General features: G+C 44.0%; 1 protein-coding gene across 1 annotated transcript in view; it reads left to right on the top strand.

The window, feature by feature from the left end:
- The window catches only part of LOC126537028 (uncharacterized), a 46,772-nt gene that overhangs the window by 9,351 nt on the left and 12,765 nt on the right, over window positions 1-24,656 (top strand). Inside the window, exons 2-5 of the mRNA XM_050184142.3 lie at window positions 15,636-15,699; window positions 16,770-16,855; window positions 17,633-17,725; window positions 19,583-19,642. Coding sequence (XP_050040099.1) covers window positions 15,636-15,699; window positions 16,770-16,855; window positions 17,633-17,725; window positions 19,583-19,642 — 303 coding nt within the window. The remainder of the gene's footprint in view (window positions 1-15,635; window positions 15,700-16,769; window positions 16,856-17,632; window positions 17,726-19,582; window positions 19,643-24,656) is intronic.

Below are 24,656 nucleotides of genomic sequence, written 5' to 3'. Positions count from 1 at the left end.
GATGTTGTTCGTGACTGAACTCAGTAAATGTTGAGAAAGCCTAGTTAGGCTTGCACTTTTGTGCAGACCACACACGCTCAAATTCTTACCAGTTGCGCAAGGAGTGCTTCTCCGAGTCAGCGATGGGTCTTGTTTAGGCGCCGGACACGTCGTAATTACTGCCCAAGTGAGGAAACGCGGAAGAGCTTTTCAGTAAGCGGGAACAAATGTCTGATGATTGACTCACACACTTGAAACCGTTTTTCAACGAGTGCGAATTCGCGTCCACTTAATTTGGAAAAGGTTTACTGCGGAATCGCGCCTCCGAAGCGGCGTTAATTAATGGCGGGAGAATTCAGCAAAGCACTCGTCAAAGCTTTACTCTGATAACATTTTCTTGTTTTGACGAAAGTTTCCTTGCTAGAACAGCCGTGGGCACTACCTAACAGCCATGCTTCATTGTGGGTAGCCATGAGACATTTACATAAGAAAAGGCCATTTTACGCATTATTTGATTGAAAGTAAGCATGAAATTACAGCGCCTTACAGTTTAGCATATCGTGGACCTTTTTAATATGTCGTATAGAAGCATTGATTCGACAGCGTGAGATTTCAAGGTAAGAAAACAAAAGTATAAAAGAAAGAGAGTGCCAGCAATCTTTTATAAGACTTCAAACTCACATTAAAGGGGGGAAAATGGGGGGGGAGGTGAGTTTGCACTGCATAAAGCAGCAGTAAGATCAGCATGATCTCACCCCTCTCCTGCAGTTAGTGTGCTTAAAAAAGTAACGTTTCATAAGGTAATCATCATCATCATCATCATCATCATCATCATCATCATCATCATCATCATCATCATCATCATCATCATCAGCCTGGTTACGCCCACTGCAGGGCAAAGGCCTCTCCCATACTTCTCCAACTGCCCCGGTCATGTACTAATTGTGGCCATGTTGACCCTCCAAACTTCCTAATCTCATCTGCCCACCTAACTTTCTGTCGCCCCCTGCTACGCTTCCCTTCCCTCGGAATCCAGTCCGTAACCCTTAATGACCATCGGTTATCTTCCCTCCTCATTACATGTCCTGCCCATGCCCATTTCTTTTTCTTGATTTCAACTAAGATGTCATTAACCCGCGTTTGTTCCCTCACCCAATCTGCTCTTTTCTTATCCCTTAATGTTACACCTATCATTCTTCTTTCCATAGCTCGTTGCGTCGTCCTCAATTTAAGTAGAACCCTTTTCGTAAGCCTCCAGGTTTCTGCCCCGTACGTGAGTACTGGTAAGACACAGCTGTTATAAACTTTTCTCTTGAGGGATAATGGCAACCTGCTGTTCATGATCTCAGAATGCCTGCCAAACGCACCCCAGCCCATTCTTATTCTTCTGATTATTTCACTCTCATGATCCGGATCAGCAGTCACTACCTGTCCTAAGTAGATGTATTCCCTTACCACTTCCAGTGCCTTACCTATCGTAAACTGCTGTTCCCTTCCGAGACTGTTAAACATTACTTTAGTTTTCTGCAGATTAATTTTTAGTCCCACCCTTCTGCTCTGCCTCTCCAGGTCAGTGAGCATGCATTGCAGTTGGTCCCCTGAGTTACTAAGCAAGGCAATATCATCAGCGAAGCGCAAGTTACTAAGGTATTCTCCATTTACTCTTATCCCCATTTCTTCCCAATCCAGGTCTCTGAATACCTCCTGTAAACATGCTGTGAATAGCATTGGAGAGATCGTATCTCTCTGCCTGACGCCTTTCTTTATAGGGATTTTGTTGCTTTCTTTATGGAGGACTACAGTGGCTGTGGAGCCGCTATAGATATCTTTCAGTATTTTTACGTACGGCTCGTCAACACCCTGATTCCGCAATGCCTCCATGACTGCTGAGGTTTCGACTGAATCAAACGCTTTCTCATAATCAATGAAAGCTATATATAATGGTTGGTTATATTATATTATTATATAGTTCAAGTTTTGCTGACATAATATCAACTGTCCTAACGAACCAAAGAAGTGGACACAGAACTTTAGAAAATGAATCATTATGAGAGTATTTTCGCCAATCCCAACATGCTCATTTTTCTTCCAATTTGCTCTTCGTCGTTTACACTAGTACGCTTTCTGCAGCCTACGGGCCTGCATGACAGGCTGTGAATGTGACGCGTGACGCTTCAATTTTGCGCGCCAATTTTCGTTTCGATACTCGTATCCTTCTAATCTCTCTAAATCCTTCTTATCTCATGCCGGGTAGCAAGCAGGAGACTTTTGGCTAACCTTTCTGCCTTTTATTTGCTGTTTTCTCTGCACTAGCTTGCAGTATTATTAATCATGGTGAAATTGCGAGCGTAGACAAAAATCAACACAAGAACGTAATAAAAAAAAGTTCTGCAATGAAATTACGGAACGCCCCCAAAAGAAGAAATAATGGCATCATTATTACCGATCGGCGTCATTAGCACACGATCCACCCTAATAAAAATTAATTATTTTTCTTTCTTTCTGACGCAAAAAGTTTATTACAAGCTTACAAATCTACGTTCACTGTGAGGCGCGCCGACCCAAAGAAAAATTAAATTTACAAAAGGTGACGCCATCGCACATTAAACGACCCCGTTGTGAAATTCCAGTGTATTTCTTAATTTGTATGGTTTATTACCGCTTCTCGGAATAGTAATATTAAGATATTAAAGCAAAGGTCACGCACTAGTTTTGAGGCAATTGAGCTTTTTCTGAAAACCCCTACAGCGTTGGATACAAGTCCGCTGCCACAGGAAGGAGAAATTAAGGCAGTCGATGTGGCAACTTCGAAATGACTAAATAGGGTGCGGTCTTTAACTTCACTGTTCTTTACGCCCGCAGGATATGTCATTAAAGAAAATTAAAAGATAACAACTGCTATAATATCATTGCATAACAAAGAGAGTAGTAAAACCTACAGTCATCTTAAAAAAAAAAAGAATACCATTCCCCTTTGTAAAGGTGGATGACCAGCGAAGCTGCGTATGAGGGCCCCTTAATGGCGAACTGTCCATTGCCGTGCGGGGAGCATACGAAGCATACGGAGCCCGCAAAAAAAAAAAAAAAAAAAAAAAGAGAACAAAGAAAAGAAACAAATAAATGAAAACAATAAAACAATGAAATGTAGAGGAAAGGCTCAAACTTCATTTTTCCGAACCCGTTGCGCTTGTGGGCGCAACTGTGCGGCTTTCATCAGCGGAGGTGCTGCCGCCTGCGTGCGAACGGCGAAATCATGCACCTTATCTCGGGAGCGATTTCGCCCTTCTGCTCACGTTCTGCACTACGTGCGATGAACGAGAAAGTGATTTCGGAAGGGGAACAACGGCGGCAGCGAAACTACGTTACAATGCGGTCACTATACGAAGCCTTGTTTCGAGGGCGTCCCTTGGCTGCGTGTTTAGTGAGCGCGTCACTTGAAAGAGTCTCCTTTTGTTACGCTGACGGCATTCGACACAATGAGATTATGAAAAAATTGGGTCTCCGAAAAATCAACGAAAGGGGACTAAAGCAGCAGGACGACATAATTCGTTGGTAACATTAGCAGAACAGTCAAAAGCTATGCTCTGGATGGCAGTTGCACAGAATGGCTCTAGAAAATAAAATGTATAAAAACTTAGTTCGGTTTGTTTAGCAGAAAAGGATTTTTCGAGGGCTTGATAGAAAGCTAACCTAACCTAATCTAGCTTAGCCTAATCATAACACACTTCTCTGTTGAAGGGACTGATGATCCAAGATTGAGATTCAGAGTCAGATTCAGGGTCAGTAAGGACTGCGGCCTATGCTCCGAAATATATTGCTGAAAATTATTTTCGGCACTTTTCTTTCTTTACATATGCCTTCCAACACACACACACACACACACACACACAGACACACACACACACACACACACACACACACACACACACACACACACACACACACACACACACACACACGCACACACACACGCACACACACACACACACACACACACACACACACACACACACACACACACACACACACGCGCGCGCGCGCGCGCGTACGCACACACAATCACACGCACACGCACACACACGCGCACGCACACACACACACACGCGCGCGCACACACACACACACACACGCACGCACACGCGCACGCACACGCACACGCACACACACACACACACACACACACACACACACACACACACACACACACGCACGCACGCGCACGCGCGCACACACGCACACACGCGCACACACACACACACACGCACACACACACACACACACACACACACACGCGCACGCACACGTACACACACACGTACACACGCACACGCACGCGCGCGCACACACACACACACACGCACACGTACACACACACACACACACGCACGCGCACATACACACACACACACACGCACGCGCACACACGCACACACACGCGCACGCACACACACGCACACACACGCACGCGCACGCGCACGCACGCACACACACAAACACACACACAAACACACACACACACACGCGCGCGCACGCACACGCGCACGCACACGCACACACACACACACACGCACGCACACACGCGCACACACACACAGACACGCGCGCGCGCTCGCACACGCGCACACACACACACAGACACGCGCGCGCGCACGCACACGCGCACGCACACGCACACACACAAACACACGCACACGCACACACATGCATGCGCACATACACACACACACACACACACACACACGCGCGCACGCACACGCAGACACAAAAGTGTTTTTGTTCGTATTTCGCGAACTTTCCATCGGACTTAATTGAGGAGGAGGAGGAATAAACTTTTATTGTAGAACCAGCACTTTATGATGGCCGGGCCTAAGCCTCCCACGAAGGGACGTCGAGGGCTTGCCTCGCCGCCGCCTCGCGGGCGTGCTGGGTCAGCCAGGTTTGGTCGTCGAGGGCAGAGCTCCGCAGAGCGTCATGCAACCTTGACGAGAGAGTTGTGGTGTTAGTCTGTGTGTACTGTGCTGGGCACTCCCATAGCATATGCGGAAGCGTAGCCGGGTGAATTCCACAGCACCGACTTAATTGAAAAAGAAAACCTTTTATGTACGCAGAAAGCTGGATTAGGAATTTTTCGAGATGATCTACAATTTTCTCATTGCCAGATTTGTTCTGAATATAATATCTAATGAAGCTGAACATTCAATAGTAACTAATTATGTAATTAGGCGAAATAAAAAAAAAAAGCCTGATCTGCTCTAGTCGACGGTAAACAACATTACATTGGTTCTGTTCAGCTACGTGTCACTTAACGTATTTTTTAAATTCCGGCACAAATTATGTGGGGCATCTGGTACATAACACGCAACTTCCAAGCATTCTGTTGCTATCACCTTGCACTTCTGTGCAGAATTGCTGTCGCCAATCTGCCACTTGTGTGCCAAACTGACGGTAGTTGCTGTGTGCATCGCATCATAGTGAACAAGCAGCTAAAAAATGTTGGCCTGGTTTTACTTTTAAGGCTTAAGTTGGCGCAACTTACCTCTTTAAAAAAGCCACGGGGCAATGTAAACGTACCGCAGAGTCGTTTATTAGGAGCCAGCACAGCAGGTCATCTTAGTTTATTCCCTTTTCTCTCTCTCTCTCTCTTTCTCTCTCCTCTCTTCTTTCTGACAGTCGATTTTTTTTCGTCATGCGCGTCATCTGCCCCACAAGTAGGTCGGTATAAGCAAGCACCTTCCTGTTTTCAGCCTGTTCCGCTCGATTTGCAGAAAAATGTCGGGCCACCGGTTATTATACTTGCGGGTTCCAATTGACGACTGTAAATGTCGACATGAGTTTGCACTCTGACAAGTTTTAAGAGCACCGCTGAGGGGTCCACGCAAAGAAAAGAAAAAAGAAAGCCGATTGAAGACTTTATTTGGGGAAGCTGCAGGGGCGAGAGCGTCGCTATATCTCCAGAGAAAGGCGGAAACGGCGCTCAAGCAGCGAGATGACGTGAAAGGCGTCTTCCCCACTCGATAGAGCCACTTGGGCCGCCGCATTGGCTTCGATCAGATAACGACGCGCCCGCTCTCCACACACTTTGGGGAAGCACAAAGAGGTCCCTTCCGGGTTTTCGCGAGAAAAGCCGACCGACTCCGCTCGAATCGTAGCCCGCCCGCAGTCGTAATAGCATCGCCGTCCCAATTTTGACGTATAACAAGTGAACCAGGCTCAAGATAACGCTTCCAAAGTTAGAGAAAGCGGCAAATATGATTTGGTCCTTCCGGGTATGCTATCATACAGCTCATGCGTCACTCAGCCTATTGCAACGTTTATTTGTCGAGGGTACGCTGCGATGTCTACTCGATGTCTTTCTGATAAATAGAAAGCCGGGAAGTTAGTGTTCACTATGCTCGTTAATGTAGTCATCAGAATGGAAATAGTGTTAACTTTGGACCTAGGCTGGTGATGCCGCATAAATAAAAAGAAATTTTAAGGGTATCGTTGCAAGACACTTGCAAGCCATATAAAACTTAAGACATCTCTTACAGTAGGATGCTAAACGTAAACGTGCACATGAAGTTTTTTATTAACTATCTATAGTAATCTTTCCCCGCTGCAGTGTAGCAAGTTCATTGCCATCACATCTTCAATTATTTGCCTATTCACCTAGTGTAATAACAGTACGGTAGCATCATGTAGCTGTGATAACAGAACTCTAAATAATAACACATCACCAAGGAGCCAAGAATCTGCTTTTGGTTTCCTAATAAAGCTGAAGTCTGATGTTATTTGGTTATATGGTTTTGTGATTCAAGGTTAATGTTGTGCTTGATTTGGCCAGCCGCAAAGTAAGAAGTATGCTGCAATGCCACGTTTCCGCTACAACAGACACGACGTAACGTTGCTGAAACTGTGCTGCTCTAACGTTTAAGGCGTTTGCAGAATTACGTAGAAGAATCAAAACGATTGTCGACTTTTCCTAACAGCGTTAATCTACAAGGCCGAAAAGGCACTTGATCGTATCAGGCACTTGATCATATACCGAGGTCATTCTGGTCGTTTATGTTGGTGCACACTTCTGTGCACTTAGTTGAACACGTTTAGTTTCCTCCACACCTATAAGAAGGCAATGTTGTGTAGCAGTGTTCATATAACAACTCTTTGCACAGTGACCTGTTGTTTCCCAGAAGGCCCTTTTTGTTTTATTGTTTAAGTCAGCCTGTGTTTCGTAAATGCAGAAAGTGAGAACAGGTTTCCAATCTTCAAATCTACAAAATGAAAGCGTCCCAGCGGTGCGTTATAGGTTAGAGATTTGTATAGGTGCAGTTTCTAATATAAAGAAATTATGAATTCAGGAGCTTACGAAACATGACTGGCGCCGGTATATATATTTAATTTTACTTGCATGTATTATGCACAGTCTACGTTGTCGGTGGAGTTCGTCATTCTAAAGGTCGATGCCTTAGGGCCGACAAATTTGTTGTTCATATTCAAAGACGCGAGAAGGTATTTCGCGCAGGCTCATATGAATTTATTAGATTAGATTGAGCGTTCGTTCAAGTTATGTAAGCAGAGGTGCAGGTGTTTCTCAAATGCGCACGTTGCCTGCAAAGCGAAGAGCGCATCAGTAATTTGATTGAAGTTGTTCGAACCTTTACAATAGCGGAGTAAGCAGTATACGCTAGCAATATAATAGTAAAACAAAAGCTAAGAGAAAATATATTACGACGTCAAAAAAGGAGAGAACCGCTTTCTTTCACGTGCAACACGTTCGATGACCCGTCACCGACGCATTGCACTTTACTGTGCTGTTGATATCGGCATAAACTAACAAAGTGCATTTTATCCTTTAACAATGAAATCGCAATGCATAAAAATAGATCGATAGGTAGAGAGAGGGCAACAAACTTTAAGAACCTGACCCAGCCTGCGTACCTCATAGCGCATGCATTAACCCTACACCTAAAGACAATTTCACGCAGATACAACTGAGCTTAAGTACACCGCTGTGAAATAGTGGAGAAAACAAAGTAATATTTTCGATACACGTTGTTTAAGGTTTCTAAAGCCTAGAAACCTTAAAGTATCGATCAACTAGAGTGCATCAGTGTTTCGAAAACAGTTTAAAGTGTTACAACGTACGTGAGAGTGAGCAACGTATACACTGAAGTATACACGTATACACTGAAGCTAGTCGGCAATTACGGCTTCGTGACGTTCTTTATTCCTTCTTCAGGTATTAAAATATGTAACGAAAACTATACGGAGCAAGAAGGCTGTTCTTGTTTAATATTGCAGATTTATAAGTGGGCTAGGCACAAAAGAGACGTTTTCGCGTTATAATATCATTGAATTCCTGCTCCTGCGAAGCGTGCATCTCTGCAATAGCACTAATACTGCCAAAAAGCCAGAAGTGCAACTCCAGGGGGCAACTGTTTGCTAGAAACGACTGTGTAACCGTCGCTGTCTTCCTTGTTGGTTTTGTAAAGTCCTGACAACAGGGACGCTACCTCCCGGAGTAATTTCAGTAGCCACGAGCTACTATATTCTTCCATTTCATCACGTAACGTACGTAGTTAAGCCTCTGTTTCTGACGCCCCACCGGGATTGGATAAGACGTAGCGATATTAACGCGTTGAACGAAAGGGTTGACGCTACAATGTGCTGCTGTCCTTGTAATGTCTGTTGCCTGTCCATGCATCGCGGTCGCTTCGAATCGGAAAGAAATAGAGCAAGGGGATCCTGAATGGGTGCTTCAAATCCGAATGGACGGAGCTTTGCGTCACGTTTATCGCGCCCGTGTTCGCGTGGCGGAAGGCATCTGTCGTAGCGAATGTTCGAGAGCGAAGCGCGTTCATAAAGCGCTATCTCCACGACGTCGGAAAGGCCGCCGACTCCGGACGAAGGCGGCTGGCAATCCCAACTTCTGCGACGAGATCCGTGCAGCCTTGCCAAAGGGAAAGCTCGGGTTGGAAGACGAACTAAGGGAGCACGGACAAAAGGATTGCGAAGGCTAGAGAGAGCGAAAGCAAGGAGAGGAAAGGCAGGGAGGTAAACCAGACGAGTGTCCGGTTTGCTACCCTACACGAGAAGTAAGGGAAAGGAGTAATAGGTAGAATTACTAGGTATCCTAATCAACCGCCACTCTTTCGATACCTGCCAATCACGAATTCGCGTGACGTGTGAGAAACTGCACATTGTGAATGAAACCGTCGATTAGCCGATGCCCGCTGTGTAGCTTTCACAGTAGTGCACGAACGTAGGCAGGCGGAGCTCGGACGCGCTCTTAGCAGCCCGACAAGCGCGCCGCCGGAGTTGGCCATCAGCAGCGCGTGTCGCGAGGTTGTTTGTGTGCGTCGTCCCGAAGGAGCGGGAAGAAAAAAAAAAGCAAGGGTCATATTCGGTGGCGATGGGACGCTCGCCTCGCGCGTTGCCTCGGCAACGGCATCACCATGCTGGCGCAGCCAGTTATGTACAAAAACGCTCTCAACGAACAACTAAATGTCGCCTCCTAGATTTCCTGCCCTTGGGAGTGTGTCAGCGGAGAAAGGCGCTGCGCGTCGCGACAAGTGCTAATGCGATTTGCTAACTACCGCTTGCCGGGAAGCGGCAGCTCATGTGTACAACTTCGCGCCAGAGATGAAAGCGCTGCCAAGTTTGGATGCGGTTGTCGATGCGGCGCCGCTTATCGAGAGTGTTCCGATGGCGTGAGAGAAAGGAAAGGAACGGGACAATGCTGCCAGCTTTCATTTTGCAGATGAGAAAGGAAAAGGAAAGGTCTGTGTATCAAGTGGGTGAGGGGGTGCGGGAGGTAGTTCATAACGGGTGGACATCTTTTTTTTCCCGATGCTTCTGTCGAATACTTTCACGCAGTCTGCCGGTAACGATTAAGCAATATTTTATTTTTGCTTGAACGCTCTTAAGTAAATATAATTGTTGTGATGCGTGTCTTTTGTTTAGTAGAGTCGTAGAAAATGACATATTTGCTTTCTTGAAGTGCCATAACGACAGGCTATGTTATTAGGCTGCGTGGTAGGTTATAAATTTAGATATGAGGGGGAAAAAAAGAAGGAAGAAGGTGTGAGTAAGGAGTGTAGCTTTATAGAGCGAGGTTCATCGACTGCTTCCTGTATGCAAAAGAGAAATTCACCATTTGGTTCGGTGTAAATACACAACTCCGTAGGATTTGCTTTCCAATTGATCTCTCGCTAACAGAAACGGCGACAGAGTCGCGTAACTCGACTTATTTTATTACATAAAACAAATTGTTGAAGAATCTTGAAAGGGAGTCGGCTACTTCGAACACATTTGTTGCCCTGGACCAGTGGACCCCGCATCCGATTTTATGGCAGGCTAGTAGAACTGTCGTCAAAGGATGAGCGCCTGAAGTTGCCTTAATATTTTTTTTTGCTGTTTTCCATGTTTAAGTGTGATAATCCACTATTGATTCCTGCTTTATTTAATCTTTATTAAAAGCTGAAATGAGATGGACTAGCAGGACGCACCTGCTTCGGACCTCGCACCGTATTCCACAGAAGAAGGAAATCACCTTATTTTGCAGCTTTCAAGAAATAAAACTGGATAGAACGAACGAACGAACGAACGAACGAACGAACGAACGAACGTACGAACGAACGAACGAACGAACGAACGAACGAACGAACGAACGAACGAACGAACGAACGAACGAACGAACGAACGAACGAACGAACGAACGAACGGACGGACGGACGGACGGACGGACGGACGTACGGACGGACGGACGGACGGACGGACGGACGGACGGACGGACGGACGGACGAACGAACGAACGAACGAACGAACGAACGAACGAACGATTTTATTTCGGAGCGGATGGCTTGTTACCTAACCGGGAAAAAGGAGACGATTAGGAAATGGGTGTAAAGGGGAGGGGGGAGGGGGAGCAATGGGATTTCGCCATGGAGAAATCTCATTGTATGATGAACCCCAGTGCCCAGTGCGTACCACGTGAGCACCAGCACAGCCTTTGAGGCTTTGTTGCTTCTAGAAAAAAAAAGTGCTACAAAACTTATGAGTTCACATTCGATAACCTACTTCGCGTTATTCACTCGGAGTTTATGCTCTAAGTTTGAGATTTGTTTATTGTCGCTGAACATGCCGATGAAAAAATTAACGAGCACGCATTTAACAACGCAAGCGAAAACACAAGTAGAAAGTAAGCGCGTGGTGATTACAAAAGTGACGTGGCCGTCTAGGTCGATATGGCGGGAGGAGAATTATGGGGATTCACAAAGGGTTCAACGGGCACGTGCCGAGAAGTTCAAAGGCTTACCGCAAGGCGGGTATATGGTGTACAACTAAAGTTTGCACGCGTCCTGAGGCAATGAGAGCTGCTCATTAAACAAACCGCTGTTGTGAAATACACTAAAGGTATTGATTTCTGCTGCATTCTTTTGCAAAGCGTCTTAGAATCTACTTTTCTTTTCATAGAACATTTGCTGCGTGTCAGTGACTCTTGAAGTCAACGGCTCAAGAACAGTAATTTATGAGTCTTTCTCTTCTTTTTTGTTATTTTCTTATTACATGTTACAGTTTACGTTATTGTTCTACTCACACAACTCTTTCATTTCTCTATGCTTATTTTTGTCGTGATCAACCAACTTGCTAAAGGCGTTTTGTTGTTTCTTTACTACCTTTCTTTTTTTTATTGGCTTCATGACTAATGACTTTGTAGTATTCAGCCCTTTCAGTGACCAAACTGTTTCTATCCCAGAGCTAATAAAGCATGAAACGTTCACACTTCCAATTTTACGACCGCTCTGCTATTTCTTATTGCAGCACCGAATGGTGAAGGCAATTAACTGAAATGTTCCGAACCTCTGACAACTAACAAAGATGAACAATAATAAAGAAAGGGCAGCGGGAATGAAAAAAAAAACCGTTCTTTCCTTCCATCGTACCGTGCTCTTTACAAGAGCTCAAAAGGCACGGTTAGACGTTTAGAGGTTTAGATTTTTTTGTAAATTTGAGTAACGGCGTTTAAGGCGCGTTTGTTTGCAGGCGTTCCCGCTGCTCATTTGCAGTAGCTAATTAGCGAAACAGATGTTACGAAACCCGCTAGGAGTCAAAGTTGCGAGCTACATCGGCACTAAGTTCTTCAGTGGGAGCAAACACTATGGTCGTGGCATTGAACTCGATTGTATAAAAAAGAAAAAGAAAGGACGCCTCGACAATGAACTTTGTGCGAAAGCGAAACGACAGGAATAGAGTTCGATACTGCAAGAACACAGAATCATAAACAAAGAAACTAACCTTGTGAGCACGGTAAATGATTTCAAAGAGAAGTTCGAAGTTCCCTTTAATTATTAGTCGCTTGAGAATTGCCAGCGTAATTTTGTAAGTTTCATCTTGATTTACATGGCAATAGCTTATTTCTTCTACACAGCCATCCCACATGACTGCATTATTCTTTGTTGAAATTTGTCGTCTCGGAGAAATTGGGGTCCACTGTGACTTGCTAATATATACACACTGCTCATGCAATCTGCATATATATATTTACATTACTTGACGTTATTGTATGATAGGCGCGCGATTACGATGTACCAATAATATTACCAAAAACAGTACTATTAAAGTGTGAATGCTATGAAATTGACCCGGCGTGATTCAGGCATGCAAGATACAGATCCATTCGAACGACAGTCCAAAGCTTTTCCTTGTCTCAAAATTGATGCGCCTTGCTTTAGCTTTAAAAATATCCCTTCATTTACTTTTCATTATTGGTTTAAGAAAAACAACATAATCATTTCATAGCAGGAAAAGAATGGGCGAAAAAGTATGACCGCCCTTCCACTACTGTGAAGAAGGGCGCAAGCGAAGCTCGGGATGCGCGGCTCTTCGTTGTGGTAATGACTCGGCTTCGCGCTCTCTCACGGTGAGGTCGGCACGTAGATGACAAGCGCTTTCTCGAGCGAGTTCCCGGCGGCGTTCATCAAACGCCGCCTGTTCTTCGGCCGAAGGCATGGCGCGCAACGCTCTCCTGCTGACGTTCCTTCAACGCAGCTTGCTCTTCGGCAGAATGAACCAAACCCGCCCTCACCATCTGACCGCCGGGCCTGAACTGGCGGGAGACGGCGGGTGCGAGGCGAGCGAACACGCGATCGCACCCTTTTCCTCCTCCGGAGAGAGAGGACGCCTGTGATTGGGCAGCGCCTTGCGCTACGTCTACTTCTTCGTGCATATAAAACCCTACTTTAAAGGTCGCGTATGATGCACCAACAGTGGCTGAATTTTTTTCTTAGTCAACAATGTAAGTGCCTGGAATTTTGCATTCCATCAATAAAGGCTACATAGGCTCTTAAGAAGCATTATTTCTTCATTCTTCCTATAGAATGCTTTCACCGATCCAGTTTTTATAGCCACTGTACGAACCTCTTGTTTAAAGAGTTCCCAAGCAGCAAATAACGGCAAGTCAGTAGAAAGAGAAGTTGTTGGGGGCATACGTGCACGATTAACCTAAAATGGGAGTTAGAAAAGTATGATGCACTGCGTCACAGAGATGCGCGTGTTGATGTCAAAATAGGCGTGATCTGCAGTCTGAGCAGCCAACGCGTCAAGCTTTACTTGATGAGCGACGGCACGCTATTTCCAAAGTAATTCCGGAAATATACTCTAAAGGTTGTCTTCTAACAAATACGAATGATGTAATTTCTCAGTTCGAAACTTACTACAGTGTGTTGTTTAGTGAAGGTGGGCTGGGCTTAGTACATCTTTATGTGCGGCAAATAGTGTCTGATTTCTTCTTTCGCGATACTTCGCATCCTATAATTCGGTCATTCATGCAAGTCGCACTTGTTAATGTGATACATGATTTAGTAGTTTCTTCCAATTTTTCTTCGCGCTTATGCTTGTGGGGGGTTCATGCAAGAAGTTTACTTAGCGGTTCGTTTACTGAAAGTTTGATTTTCCGCTGAATACTTGTACTGTGCGTTGCGTAAAACGTTATACAAATATTTACTGTCCATGCTATTTCCGCCTCCATTTTACCGATCACTATACATTAAATGGCCAGGCCACAATGTACTAAAGCGAGCTCGTAAAATGTATATATCCCCTTGCTGCAAAACGTTCTTTTCTAAACTTCACAGTGAAACCATATCGGCAAAAACACGGCTACAGAAAAAGGGTATCTTTGTCTCTTCTGTTAACTGTCGCCTTTGTGATGTGCCAAAGACAATTGAACATCGTTTATTAGCTGCACCGACACCATCACATTTTGCTATGTCCTCCAACGCACATTAAAAAAAAGACTGAAATCAACGCTCATACTGTTCGATACCTGCGGCCGACTTCTGATAATAATGCACTTTTCGATATGTTTTTTCTCACGGGAATGCACAGTTTGTAGAAAACGCGAATGATAGACCAAACGCCGAAATGGTTGTACCTACAAGGGTACATGTCATCCAGATGACACTAGACCTAAAACATGTTTATGATGGACTCGATATACAACCGGACTGGTATCCCATTTTGGTGAGGTGCCTATTCTTACCACCCTTTTAAGTCGAACCACTCACAGTATGAACGCTGCCTTTTTCGTGTATGACTTTCATTGTGCCCTCCAACTCCAATCTCGGACTATGCACAACCGGTGAATGTCGGGTTGAATACTACTGTAATAAATACCACGAAAAAAAAAAAACAACGACAGCGACTGCATCGGTTAGTGTGGTGGTATCGCAACCCCGAGGTCGTTGGTTTGAATCCGCAGCCCGACAAGCAATCTTTATTTTCGCGCGGCTTGAGTTTCTTTTTGTACGAGTGAGGTAATACAAGCTTCACTTGAAAATGTTTTCGCTCACACCAAATTGAATCCGCGGTCCTTTGTATACGGGAGCAGAAGCACGTTTTCCTAGACAAACAGTTTGTCTGTGTTCGGTACAAGCGGACAACCGTTTTCTATCAACACAGAAAGCTCAAGGCATTGACCCCGATCGACAACGGGGCAGAAAGCTTCGAAAGCAGTGCTGCGGTTTTTGTTGCTATCGTTATTCTCATGTGCAACGGGACTGTACATCTTATGCGGGTTAAGACGAGATTCAGGCGGTCGAACGTGAAAACAAATATTAAAACATAGATTTTAGAAAAACCAATATAACTTAGAATGAATGAATGAATGAATGAATGAATGAATGAATGAATGAATGAATGAATTGATAAAGAGAGTGGCACGCAATTCATCAAACACAGAGGCATGATTTTAGGTTGTATCTTTATTATATGTTATATTATTTATTCTTGCTATCTATGAGACCGAATACCCATGTTACAAGTGCTTTTCTAGCTCACTTTAGGCTTGTTTCTTGCGGAATCACCAATATATTTCGTGTAGAATTTATCATCAGTCTACGCTGTCCTCCCAAACGCTTCATACGATTCGTATCGATGACCGACGTCAGGTCGGTTTTGATATTGCCGTAGTTTAACCCTTAGCGTGGTAGGCATCGCATTACACATGTGGTTGTATCAAGGCTGCTTGCAACTGCTTTTTAAAGTATGTGACAACTAACAGAGACACACACTTTCGCACATAGACACGCCGCAGAAGCGCAAGAACACGCGCGAGACCACAGTGCTTCGCGTGCCCTCCCAAATTTTGACTCGATGTTTGCTTTATGGTCTTGCAGATTTTCTACACGATGCTAGTGGTCACTGGTATATTCCACGCAAACTCCGTGCTTCACACGCCCGGTAAGTTTCAACATGATTTGCGACTGTGTGTAGCGGGCTTCCTCGCCGGAGCATAACTGGGCTTCCGCCGCGAAGCGTACTCGGTTCTGCCAGAGTAGTTTTACGGTCACAAGTTCGAACGCACAGATTTGACTCCACCGTAGTGCACGCCGCATTTTTACTATTGTGTTTGCTTCCTTGCGCTTTATTTACTGCATAACGGGCACGTGTAAATAATAAACCACAAAACAACCGAAGCTGTCTAGAGCGCCCCAGGCAGTTGACTATTTGCATCATAAACAGGATGAGACGCAGGCTCGGGTTTTTTTCGAACTGCTCTCGAATGTTTATTTGTAGAACCAGACACGTTTATGAAATATTCATGCGGGCGATGCAAACACGCGATACAAACTCTGCCAACTCATGATATAAGTGCCTTGACTGCAAAATTTCGTCGCGTAGGAACTCGCACTTATCTTGAGTCTGCTTTTTAACCACGTTGGTTACAAATGTTGGGACGCCGAGAACTAGTAGCGAAAACTGGGTACGTCAACGTTCGTATTTCTATGGCGCAACCGTCATTATTAGTTTACCGCTGCGGCTCACATGTTTTTCACAAGGCATGTGTTCATGGGCCAGTTGATACACAGTGCGAAATAAACTGAAAGACCGGGAAGAAGCGAACCAGACAGCAAACAGCACATGAGCTTGCTAACAACTGATGTTTTATGAAAAAAAAAAATAGTAAAAGGACTGTTCATGGTCTGCACGAGCGTGTGGTCCATGAACTGCGGGCGGACCAGGGGTGACAAAAAAAAATAAAGAAGAAAAGGCACAGAAGGAAATAAACGAATAAAAAACTGTTAAAATTTAGCCTAGTTTTGTTTTCTCTTCCTTTCCTTACTTTTTTTTATCTCCTTTGGTGGCGTTTTTTTCTTTCTGCGCATGTGTAGTAGATGAACTGTACTTTTATATCTTCCTCAAATAGATTCTTCTTTATTATACCATTGTGCTGTTTCCTGTCTAGTGCATGTTTATGTTTTGTACTTTTTAAAATCATTTTCACAAGCTTTCTTGTCGTGTTCTTTCAGTGGGCTTTACGTTGGTCCTCCTGCTTCTCATTTTCTCGGGCCTCTGCGTCATTTTCTCCATTGTTCTGCTTCTGGGACTGTTTCTGGTAGGTTCATGGCTTGTTCTCTTAAATTATTTGGTTGAGCTCATTTTTCCACGCCTAATAACGCCGTGCAAACACAAGTAAAGCATACCAGTTCCCAGTTGCACTGGGACACAAATTACCTAAAGTTTGGATTATCAGTCGTGCGGAAGTTGGCAAATGAAAAAGAAAGAATAGACAGACACCTTTTCATAACCTTTTCATAACCTTTTCATAACCTCAAGGTTGTACCTCTGCATCTTCGTTGTGAAGGAAAGCTTCCGTTGGTTTTCGAATATTTATGCGTCGACTCTATTCGAAGCAAGCTGTGCGCGAAGTTTCGCGCTAATAATGCTACAGAAACGCAAGCGAAACATTCCACTGTGCACTAGGCCACCAAGTGGATAAATTATAAATTTTTTCTGTTAAAAATAAGGACGTGATGAGGACAAACAGTGTCATTTTTCTAAATGAAAGTGTAAGTGATAATACATCATTTGATGCACGCGCTCGAGCAATATCGAAGGAGACACGGGCGTTGCTTTCCAGAGGCTACGGGGGCTAAACTCACCTGCTCCCACATGAAAGCATTGGATAAGACCAAATTTTTCAACTGCAAAGATTATTCTTATACATTAACGTGTCTGATTTGAGTCCGCATATTACGAGTAATCGTTGGTTAAAAAATGATATCGGTGTTCCCTTTCATGTTGCTCACGAAAGTGCACGGGATGACGCCTGCAGGTCTACTCGCGTTTCCGCGTAATCCCATACGGGGCACTGTTCTTCGCGCGATTTCAGGACAACCGGCTTCTGCTGATTCCGTGGCTCACCGTGGTTTCTATGACAACGCTGCTTGACGTCACCCTGTCCTTGTATTTCGTCACAGACTTGGTAAGAACCTATAGCGACGCATTTGAAAAATTACGAGGGAAAGAAAGAAAGAAAGTAAGAAAATAAGAAAGAAAGAAAGAATGAAAGAAGGAAAGAAAGAAAAAAGAAAGAAATAAGAAAAGAGGAAGAAAGGAAGGAAAGGAAAGAAACGTCAGTGATGGGTTCCTCTATCTCCAGAAACCAGAGAACTACGTATAGTGATTGTATATTGGCTCTTTGTTAAGTGTGCGCATTTCCATGGTCTGCCATATATACAACTTCTCCCTGCGTACCGGACCCAACATTCCCTGCAGTTGCCAATTAAGAAGAAAAACCATACAATTCTGGGCATATTACGTGCCAGAAACACGATCTCATTATGAGGCATGCTGCTGTGGAAAGAGGGGGGGGACTCCGAATTAATTTGGTGACTCGAGTTTCTTTACCGTGTGCCAAACGCGTGGTACATGAGCGCTTTCTTTTTTTGCAAGCCGCCGCCATAAGAATGCGGCCTCCACGGCCGGGATCGAGCCCACGACCTCGAAATAAGTTAGCGCAACGCCATAGCGACACTGAGCTATACCGCGGCGAGTCCAAATAAGGGAGGAACGAAGGTGTTAAGATATTTCGGCACTGCGTGATGACTCAGTACAAAAAAGATGTACGAGACAACTATTGCGAGTTTCTTAAAGGAACACTAAAGAGAAAAAGGATTTTTTCCGTACTATAGTGATTCACCCTTCCACAATATCATGAGCACCACTCTTACTTACCGGGACAAAACGCTTGGTAGGCCAGAGAAGGAGCAACGACAAAATACAGGTGGTGACGCCTCCGTGAAGTTCCCGCACAAGTTCGGCTGCAACGTCATGAATTTCGACAGCGTCTGCTAGGGCCTGGGTAATTACAGCCTAAGTAATTCCCACTACGTGAACGTGCATCCGCCGCAGTTGCAACGTGCACAGCGAAGTGATTATAGACACTCTCATTTAGTTAGACATGCTAAATAATAATTGGGAGGCGATTATCTGCAATTATACTAGCATTCCCCATCGTTGAAAATTTGTTGGCGAAGAAGAGAAACCATCTCACCCTGGACTGCTATGAAAAAATGCTGGCTCTTCCGACTTGAGGCAAAAGGTGCGTCGGACGGGCATGGTATTGCCTGAATGGCACGCTTGCAGTTCATTGAACATCACCGAAAAATTTGTGCGGAACGTATTTAGCGGTGCACTGCGAGCAATGAAGTAGGCATAGCTTGTAGCGATAAGGTCAAACAACACCTTGACTGGTGTTAATTATGGAAGCTGCCCCAGATTACGACATCTTGGGCCAGCCGCATCAGCGCGCCTTCGCTGCAAGTTATGAAAAAAAAAAGATTTAAGGCACATAAATGGCTTCAAACGTTGGTTTATTTCTTTCTATTTCGAGGACGAATAGTCTGGCACATGTCGTTTTTGGATCTCCGTGTCAGCGGTCTGCAGGTACAAGTTTTCCCGAAGTTTATTTCCCCAGCGTTTTTTGTTTCGCGAACAATGAATGCACGCGACTGATAGTGGGCGTCGTTTGCAATTAAGCAGTTGTCCCGTCTATCCTCACGTCCTCCTTTTCTTGGGCGCGTATCATTTTCATTGTGTATTCTGCTTTACATACAGTCATCTAGTTGGTGGCTTATCTGATGAACCGTCCATGGAGTTTCCCAGCCTTCTTAGTTGTTTAGCACTGTCGTTGCACACACGGCGGGCCGATGTGATTGTGTAAATCCGTGAAAGTAGTACTTCCTTTAGCAGCCATAGCAGTCGTAGCCATATTCCTTAGATTAAAATTGAGAGCCTGGATCCAATGTGTACTCATAATGTTCTTTTTTATTTGTTTCAGCGAGTTAATCCCTTTGTCATCGCCATGTACGTCGTCGACTACACGCTGTGCTCCATCAACGTAAGGCTTCGTTTCTTTACTTCCACTAGCCTTACACTACCGAGCTATTGTTAGACGTATTCTCCGTAAAAAAAGTTCAGAAGCCACAGAGAGCGTGACAAGTGTCATCCGGCCGCAAGCACTACTTGCATTGTCGCGGAGTACAACGCTTAGGAGGGGACAATACTGCAGAGTACGAGACGTCTGTACAGGGCTATTTCGACCAATGCTTCTGCGTTTTAATGTGTTCTCGGTCTCTTTCACTATGGAGCACTTCGTTTCAGCACTTATAAAGTTAGTATTTGAAATACAACGTTGCACAGGTAGACTTAACACATCTATCTATCTATCTATCTATCTATCTATCTATCTATCTATCTATCTATCTATCTATCTATCTATCTATCTATCTATCTATCTATCTATCTATCTATCTATCTATCTATCTATCTATCTATCTATCTATCTATCTATCTATCTATCTATCTATCTATCTATCTATCTATCTATCTATCTATCTATCTATCTATCTATCTATCTATCTATCTATCTATCTATCTATCTATCTATCTATCTATCTATCTGTCTGTCTGTCTGTCTGTCTGTCTGTCTGTCTGTCTGTCTGTCTGTCTGTCTGTCTGTCTGTCTGTCTGTCTGTCTGTCTGTCTGTCTGTCTGTCTGTCTGTCTGTCTGTCTGTCTGTCTGTCTGTCTGTCTGTCGTCATTAAGTGTTTAACTAATTACCTGATGGCATTTATTGTAATTCACGAATTCTAGCCGTGGAGTTCGCAAGGCGGATTCACTTGGAAAAAATTATCAGGATGACAACAGTTCCGGGATATTAATTCCCGAACTTTGCCGAGAAATGCATTGACGTTCCAGTTACTTTCGTGCTTGAATGCATAAAACGACGTTTTGTTAAGAAAGAATTCATTCCAAGTGGATCCGCCTTGCGAACTCCACGGCTAGAATTTGTAAATGGCAATATGGGCCATAAGGTAATTAGTTAAAAGTTATTTAATGAGTTGTCGCTAATTAGTCGATCATGCCTTTCCATTTTTGTGGCAGGTAGTGTCGGCCGCTTCGAGTAGACCCCGTCATGAACTAGAATTGCGCTATCTGTCACAGGCAACCTCTAATAATTTTTGAAAGTGTTCGCTGAAACACCCTGTAACATGACTGAACCGGAGCAACGTAGGTATGACCCGTTTGCCTAACATCTTTTGCACCACCGCGAAATAACGCGTTCTGAGACCCATTCTTAGAAAATGCGCTGTTACCTGTGAGCTCTATTTAGTTCACATTCTAATGCTGTCGTACACTGACTTGGGTGCCTTGCAATACCCTTTTCTTTCTTCTTGAGACAGTCACGCTTTTCGTTGTTTCGCTGAAAGTATCTGTAATGTTCTGCTTAGAGCGTGGGCTTCTTTTGACGACAAGAAAGTTCAAGAAGAAATATCGTTTATGGTCGCTACGTACAAAATTAGCTAGGGCTGTTCCTATCTTGTTGCTTGCGAGATCTCCGTTCATACTTACCGAATTTGTTAATTTCTTTGTTTCGCGGTGTATAGCGCAAATCGCCAGGAAGATCTCCGAGGCCTGAGAATGTCTGCAGAATGTTACATTTTTATGCTTTAGTTTGTCACGACGCTACCTCCAGAAGCATCTTGTACGCCGATTACACAGCCCTCCGAGCTCGAACCTTAAGCGAATATTTTTTCGCTTGTTCCGGTTATTGCGTCCTTGCGTGCTGGTACGCCCAGTAGGACACCGCAAGACGGTGCATATAAGCCGGAATTTAACGCAATAAATGTTTTATTGAGCAAACCTGTGTTCTTTGTAGCGAAAAAATAAATCACGACGTAAGACAAATATAATTTTGGTTCATAGGGACCTTTAAAGCACACATATCACTTGGTGAAAAAGCGGATGTTAATAAACGGCTTGTTAGATTAAAAAAAAAAAGCCTATTCGGCCATACTCCGTTCTTAGGCACCTGGGTACGAGCCACAGTAATTTCCGTCTTATGTAGCGCGGGATTTCGACCGACAATGGAGCGCAAGCGAGCGGAGCTCTGTTCTGCGTAATAAAACTAAATCACAAATGAAACCTGTACATTTGAAGTCGGCTGATAGGCGTCTCTAAAGAACACAAACGTCTTAAAGGAAGAGCGCCTGATGTTCAACGGCTTTCTTGATTTTTCAAAAAGTTGTTAAACTTGGGCCACCCCATTCGTTTACCATTGGGCATTTGTACGTGCCTATCCTTGGCCCATTCTCCAGCATCGGCATGTGCCACTGTGACAGAATGGGTACAGGCTTTTTGAGATGCAATTAGACATATATTTCATACATCTATGTGGCATACCACCTCTCTTAAATATTATTCCCTCGACAAACATCGCGCATCTCTTTATAGGTCCTATTCACATCACTGCGTCGACTTCTCACAGTGCGCGAAGGCCAGATTTTGGTGTTTGCATTTCGGCGAGAGCGTGAGATTGGTGTAATGCATCCGCACGAACATTGCACGAGAGGAAAATTTGTAACTCGTACGGTGCCTAAATGTAATTATTGCAAGAGCTTGTACTTTGCGTAGGTTAAAAATAAACACAATCGTAAGCGTCTCGATCTCGTTTGGGTGTAGAACATTTAATTCTCCGCTTCACTAAAGCTTCGCTTCACATTAGATTCCAACTTTTGAGTCGGATCTACACAAATTTTTTTTTTTTTAAGGACGGTGTCTTTCTCGACGAGTTATCCCTACTTTTCCCTACCGGGTACGCGGGTTTGTAGCCTATGTCGTGGGCCGATCCCGGAAATTGTGTTTCTAAAAATGTGCGTCGATCCAGAAGTTCTTGCAGTCTAAGAAATGTGGGCCTATCCCGAAGACAGTGCAGTATACAAAAAATAAGCAGACCGACGCTCTTCCTACTCTTGTTACGCGACGGGTGATGCTATAGAGTGCCGTGTGCAGTGACTGTGCCCCATTCTCACCCACAACTTGCTCCGGACGGCAATATTTTTGATCGGCGTCAAATAGAGGTTGAATCGCCGTTCCAACTTTTATTATTTTTTTTCAATTACCTTGCCTCAGTTCACCCAGGTGGTTCTAATTTTCGTTTTTTACCAGTTTGTTTTATTGAAATGAATATTGGGAGAGGTTGGCGCCTTTGTGGTGGCACCGGCTACTCCTTGTTACTTGGCAAAGGAAACAAATTTGCGTAGAAAGGGGGAATAGAGACACAAGATATGGCACTCAGTAGAACAATGGATGAATAAAAAATACACTTTTCGTTGTTCTGCATTAAAATCTTTTTAAAAACTCTGTTTCGAGCATTGACATCTCCTGAGAAAAGAAAAAGTAAAAGAAAGAAAAGAAAAAAGGAAACAAAACGTTTGCAGGCGATGTACCCTTTGCGGTCGTTTCGTACGAAATTGGCTGCGGCTGTCTTCATTTCTTTTACTTAACCGCTTTGTTACTTTTCTTGAATTATCCGTCTGGAGCGAAAAGCGGCGGCGGCAGCTCTAAGCGTAGGCAATGGCTGTAAAGGTCTAGCTCTTTGTATGTGAGTGTCCCACGACGCTTTCTGCATAAGGGTTTCGTGGGTTGATTATACGGCACGCAGGATTCGGTTTTTCTTTCTTTTTTTTCTGCAATCGTGCGTGCACCTTCCAACGAACGATTTTCGGAATGACAAAATCGCTACGAACGAAAAATTGCCCCTTCGCCTTTCTTTACCGCTTAAAATCTTTGACGCACACAATGCGCACGTGGCACAGACACGTGCATTGTCTGTGCCTCGTTTTCAGGCTCCGAGATTGGGTAGGCAAGAAATTCAGGTTCTTCGTGGTTATCGCCCTCTGAATAGCATTATCTTTCGAGGGGGCACGTGCACATTTTTCCTTTTGCAATTGTAAGTTTAGTGAAAACATTTTGTTACTAGTTCTTGCTTAATGCTTATCGGTGGCTTCATCTAGCTGTCTAGCTTGGTGAAACAGAACTGCCGTTATAATTTTTGAAAAAAAGAACATTGAGGTTTATAGCGATGCATTTTTTTCGAAAGGACTCCTTCCTCTGCGAGCTAAATATCCACTATAATTTTTGTTTCTTTATCGCTGTTCTCTGCGGCGGTGCGCGAAAGAGCTCGGAAGGTACCTTGTAGGCATCCGCTCTCTCAACATCTCCCTTTTTTTTTTGTTCCACCGTCTTTTTTATTGCATTCAAGAATGAAATTAGGCCACGAGATTTCATTCTTAGATAGAATAGGATCAACAATTCAATGCTTGATAAGAAAGGCAATTAAACCTCAGGAAGATCTCAGGTCCTTGGCCAATGCAATCATTGCAAAGACGAGCGTTACACATTCCAATGATTTCTAGAAGCGAGCAATATTCTTGGAAACTATTGAGTAGAGTGTTTATCTGTGATGAGCTATGCGATTAATTTGACCCGACTTTGGCCCATTCAATCCCGCGATTCAGGTACCTTCGTTTGAATCTAATCCGTGTTTTCTTATGTGCCCTGTTTTAAGTGTAGTTGCGTGACCAGAATTTCTGTTGGTTTAGTGCACTTATGTGACTGGACTTTCTATTGCAGTGTTTCTTAGTTTTAGTGTGGAATTAGTGTGCTTATGTGACGTGACTGTGTTATGGTGATTTGGAGTTGACATTCAGTTTTAATACTTCTAAATTTATTCTTCTTTTTTCACATCTCTATGTGAAAAGGAGTAGTCGGCGACATTTAAACGTGGCATCTACTAATCACCATATAATAAAAATAAGTCAATTCAAGTATATTTCTTCGTCCTTTCGTGCTGCTAAAGTCGAGACAGCCGGTTCAGTTAAGAAAACTTCGCGACGACATGATTACTGCAGCGCCCGAAATCTTTTAGAAGGCAAGCTATGCAAAGAAAAAAAAAGGAGAACGCATTGTAGACAGATTTTTGACCTTGAGCCAAACTTCGTAATTGCGGAGTCCGGCTGCAGTTTTTTTTTTTACACATTCAATAAAGAACCACGTAAAGGCATCTCGAT

The sequence above is a fragment of the Dermacentor andersoni genome, chromosome 4 (assembly GCF_023375885.2).
Source record: "Dermacentor andersoni chromosome 4, qqDerAnde1_hic_scaffold, whole genome shotgun sequence".
In the NCBI taxonomy this organism is placed as follows: Eukaryota; Metazoa; Arthropoda; class Arachnida; order Ixodida; family Ixodidae; genus Dermacentor; species Dermacentor andersoni.
This window is presented reverse-complemented; position numbering and strand designations above follow the sequence as displayed.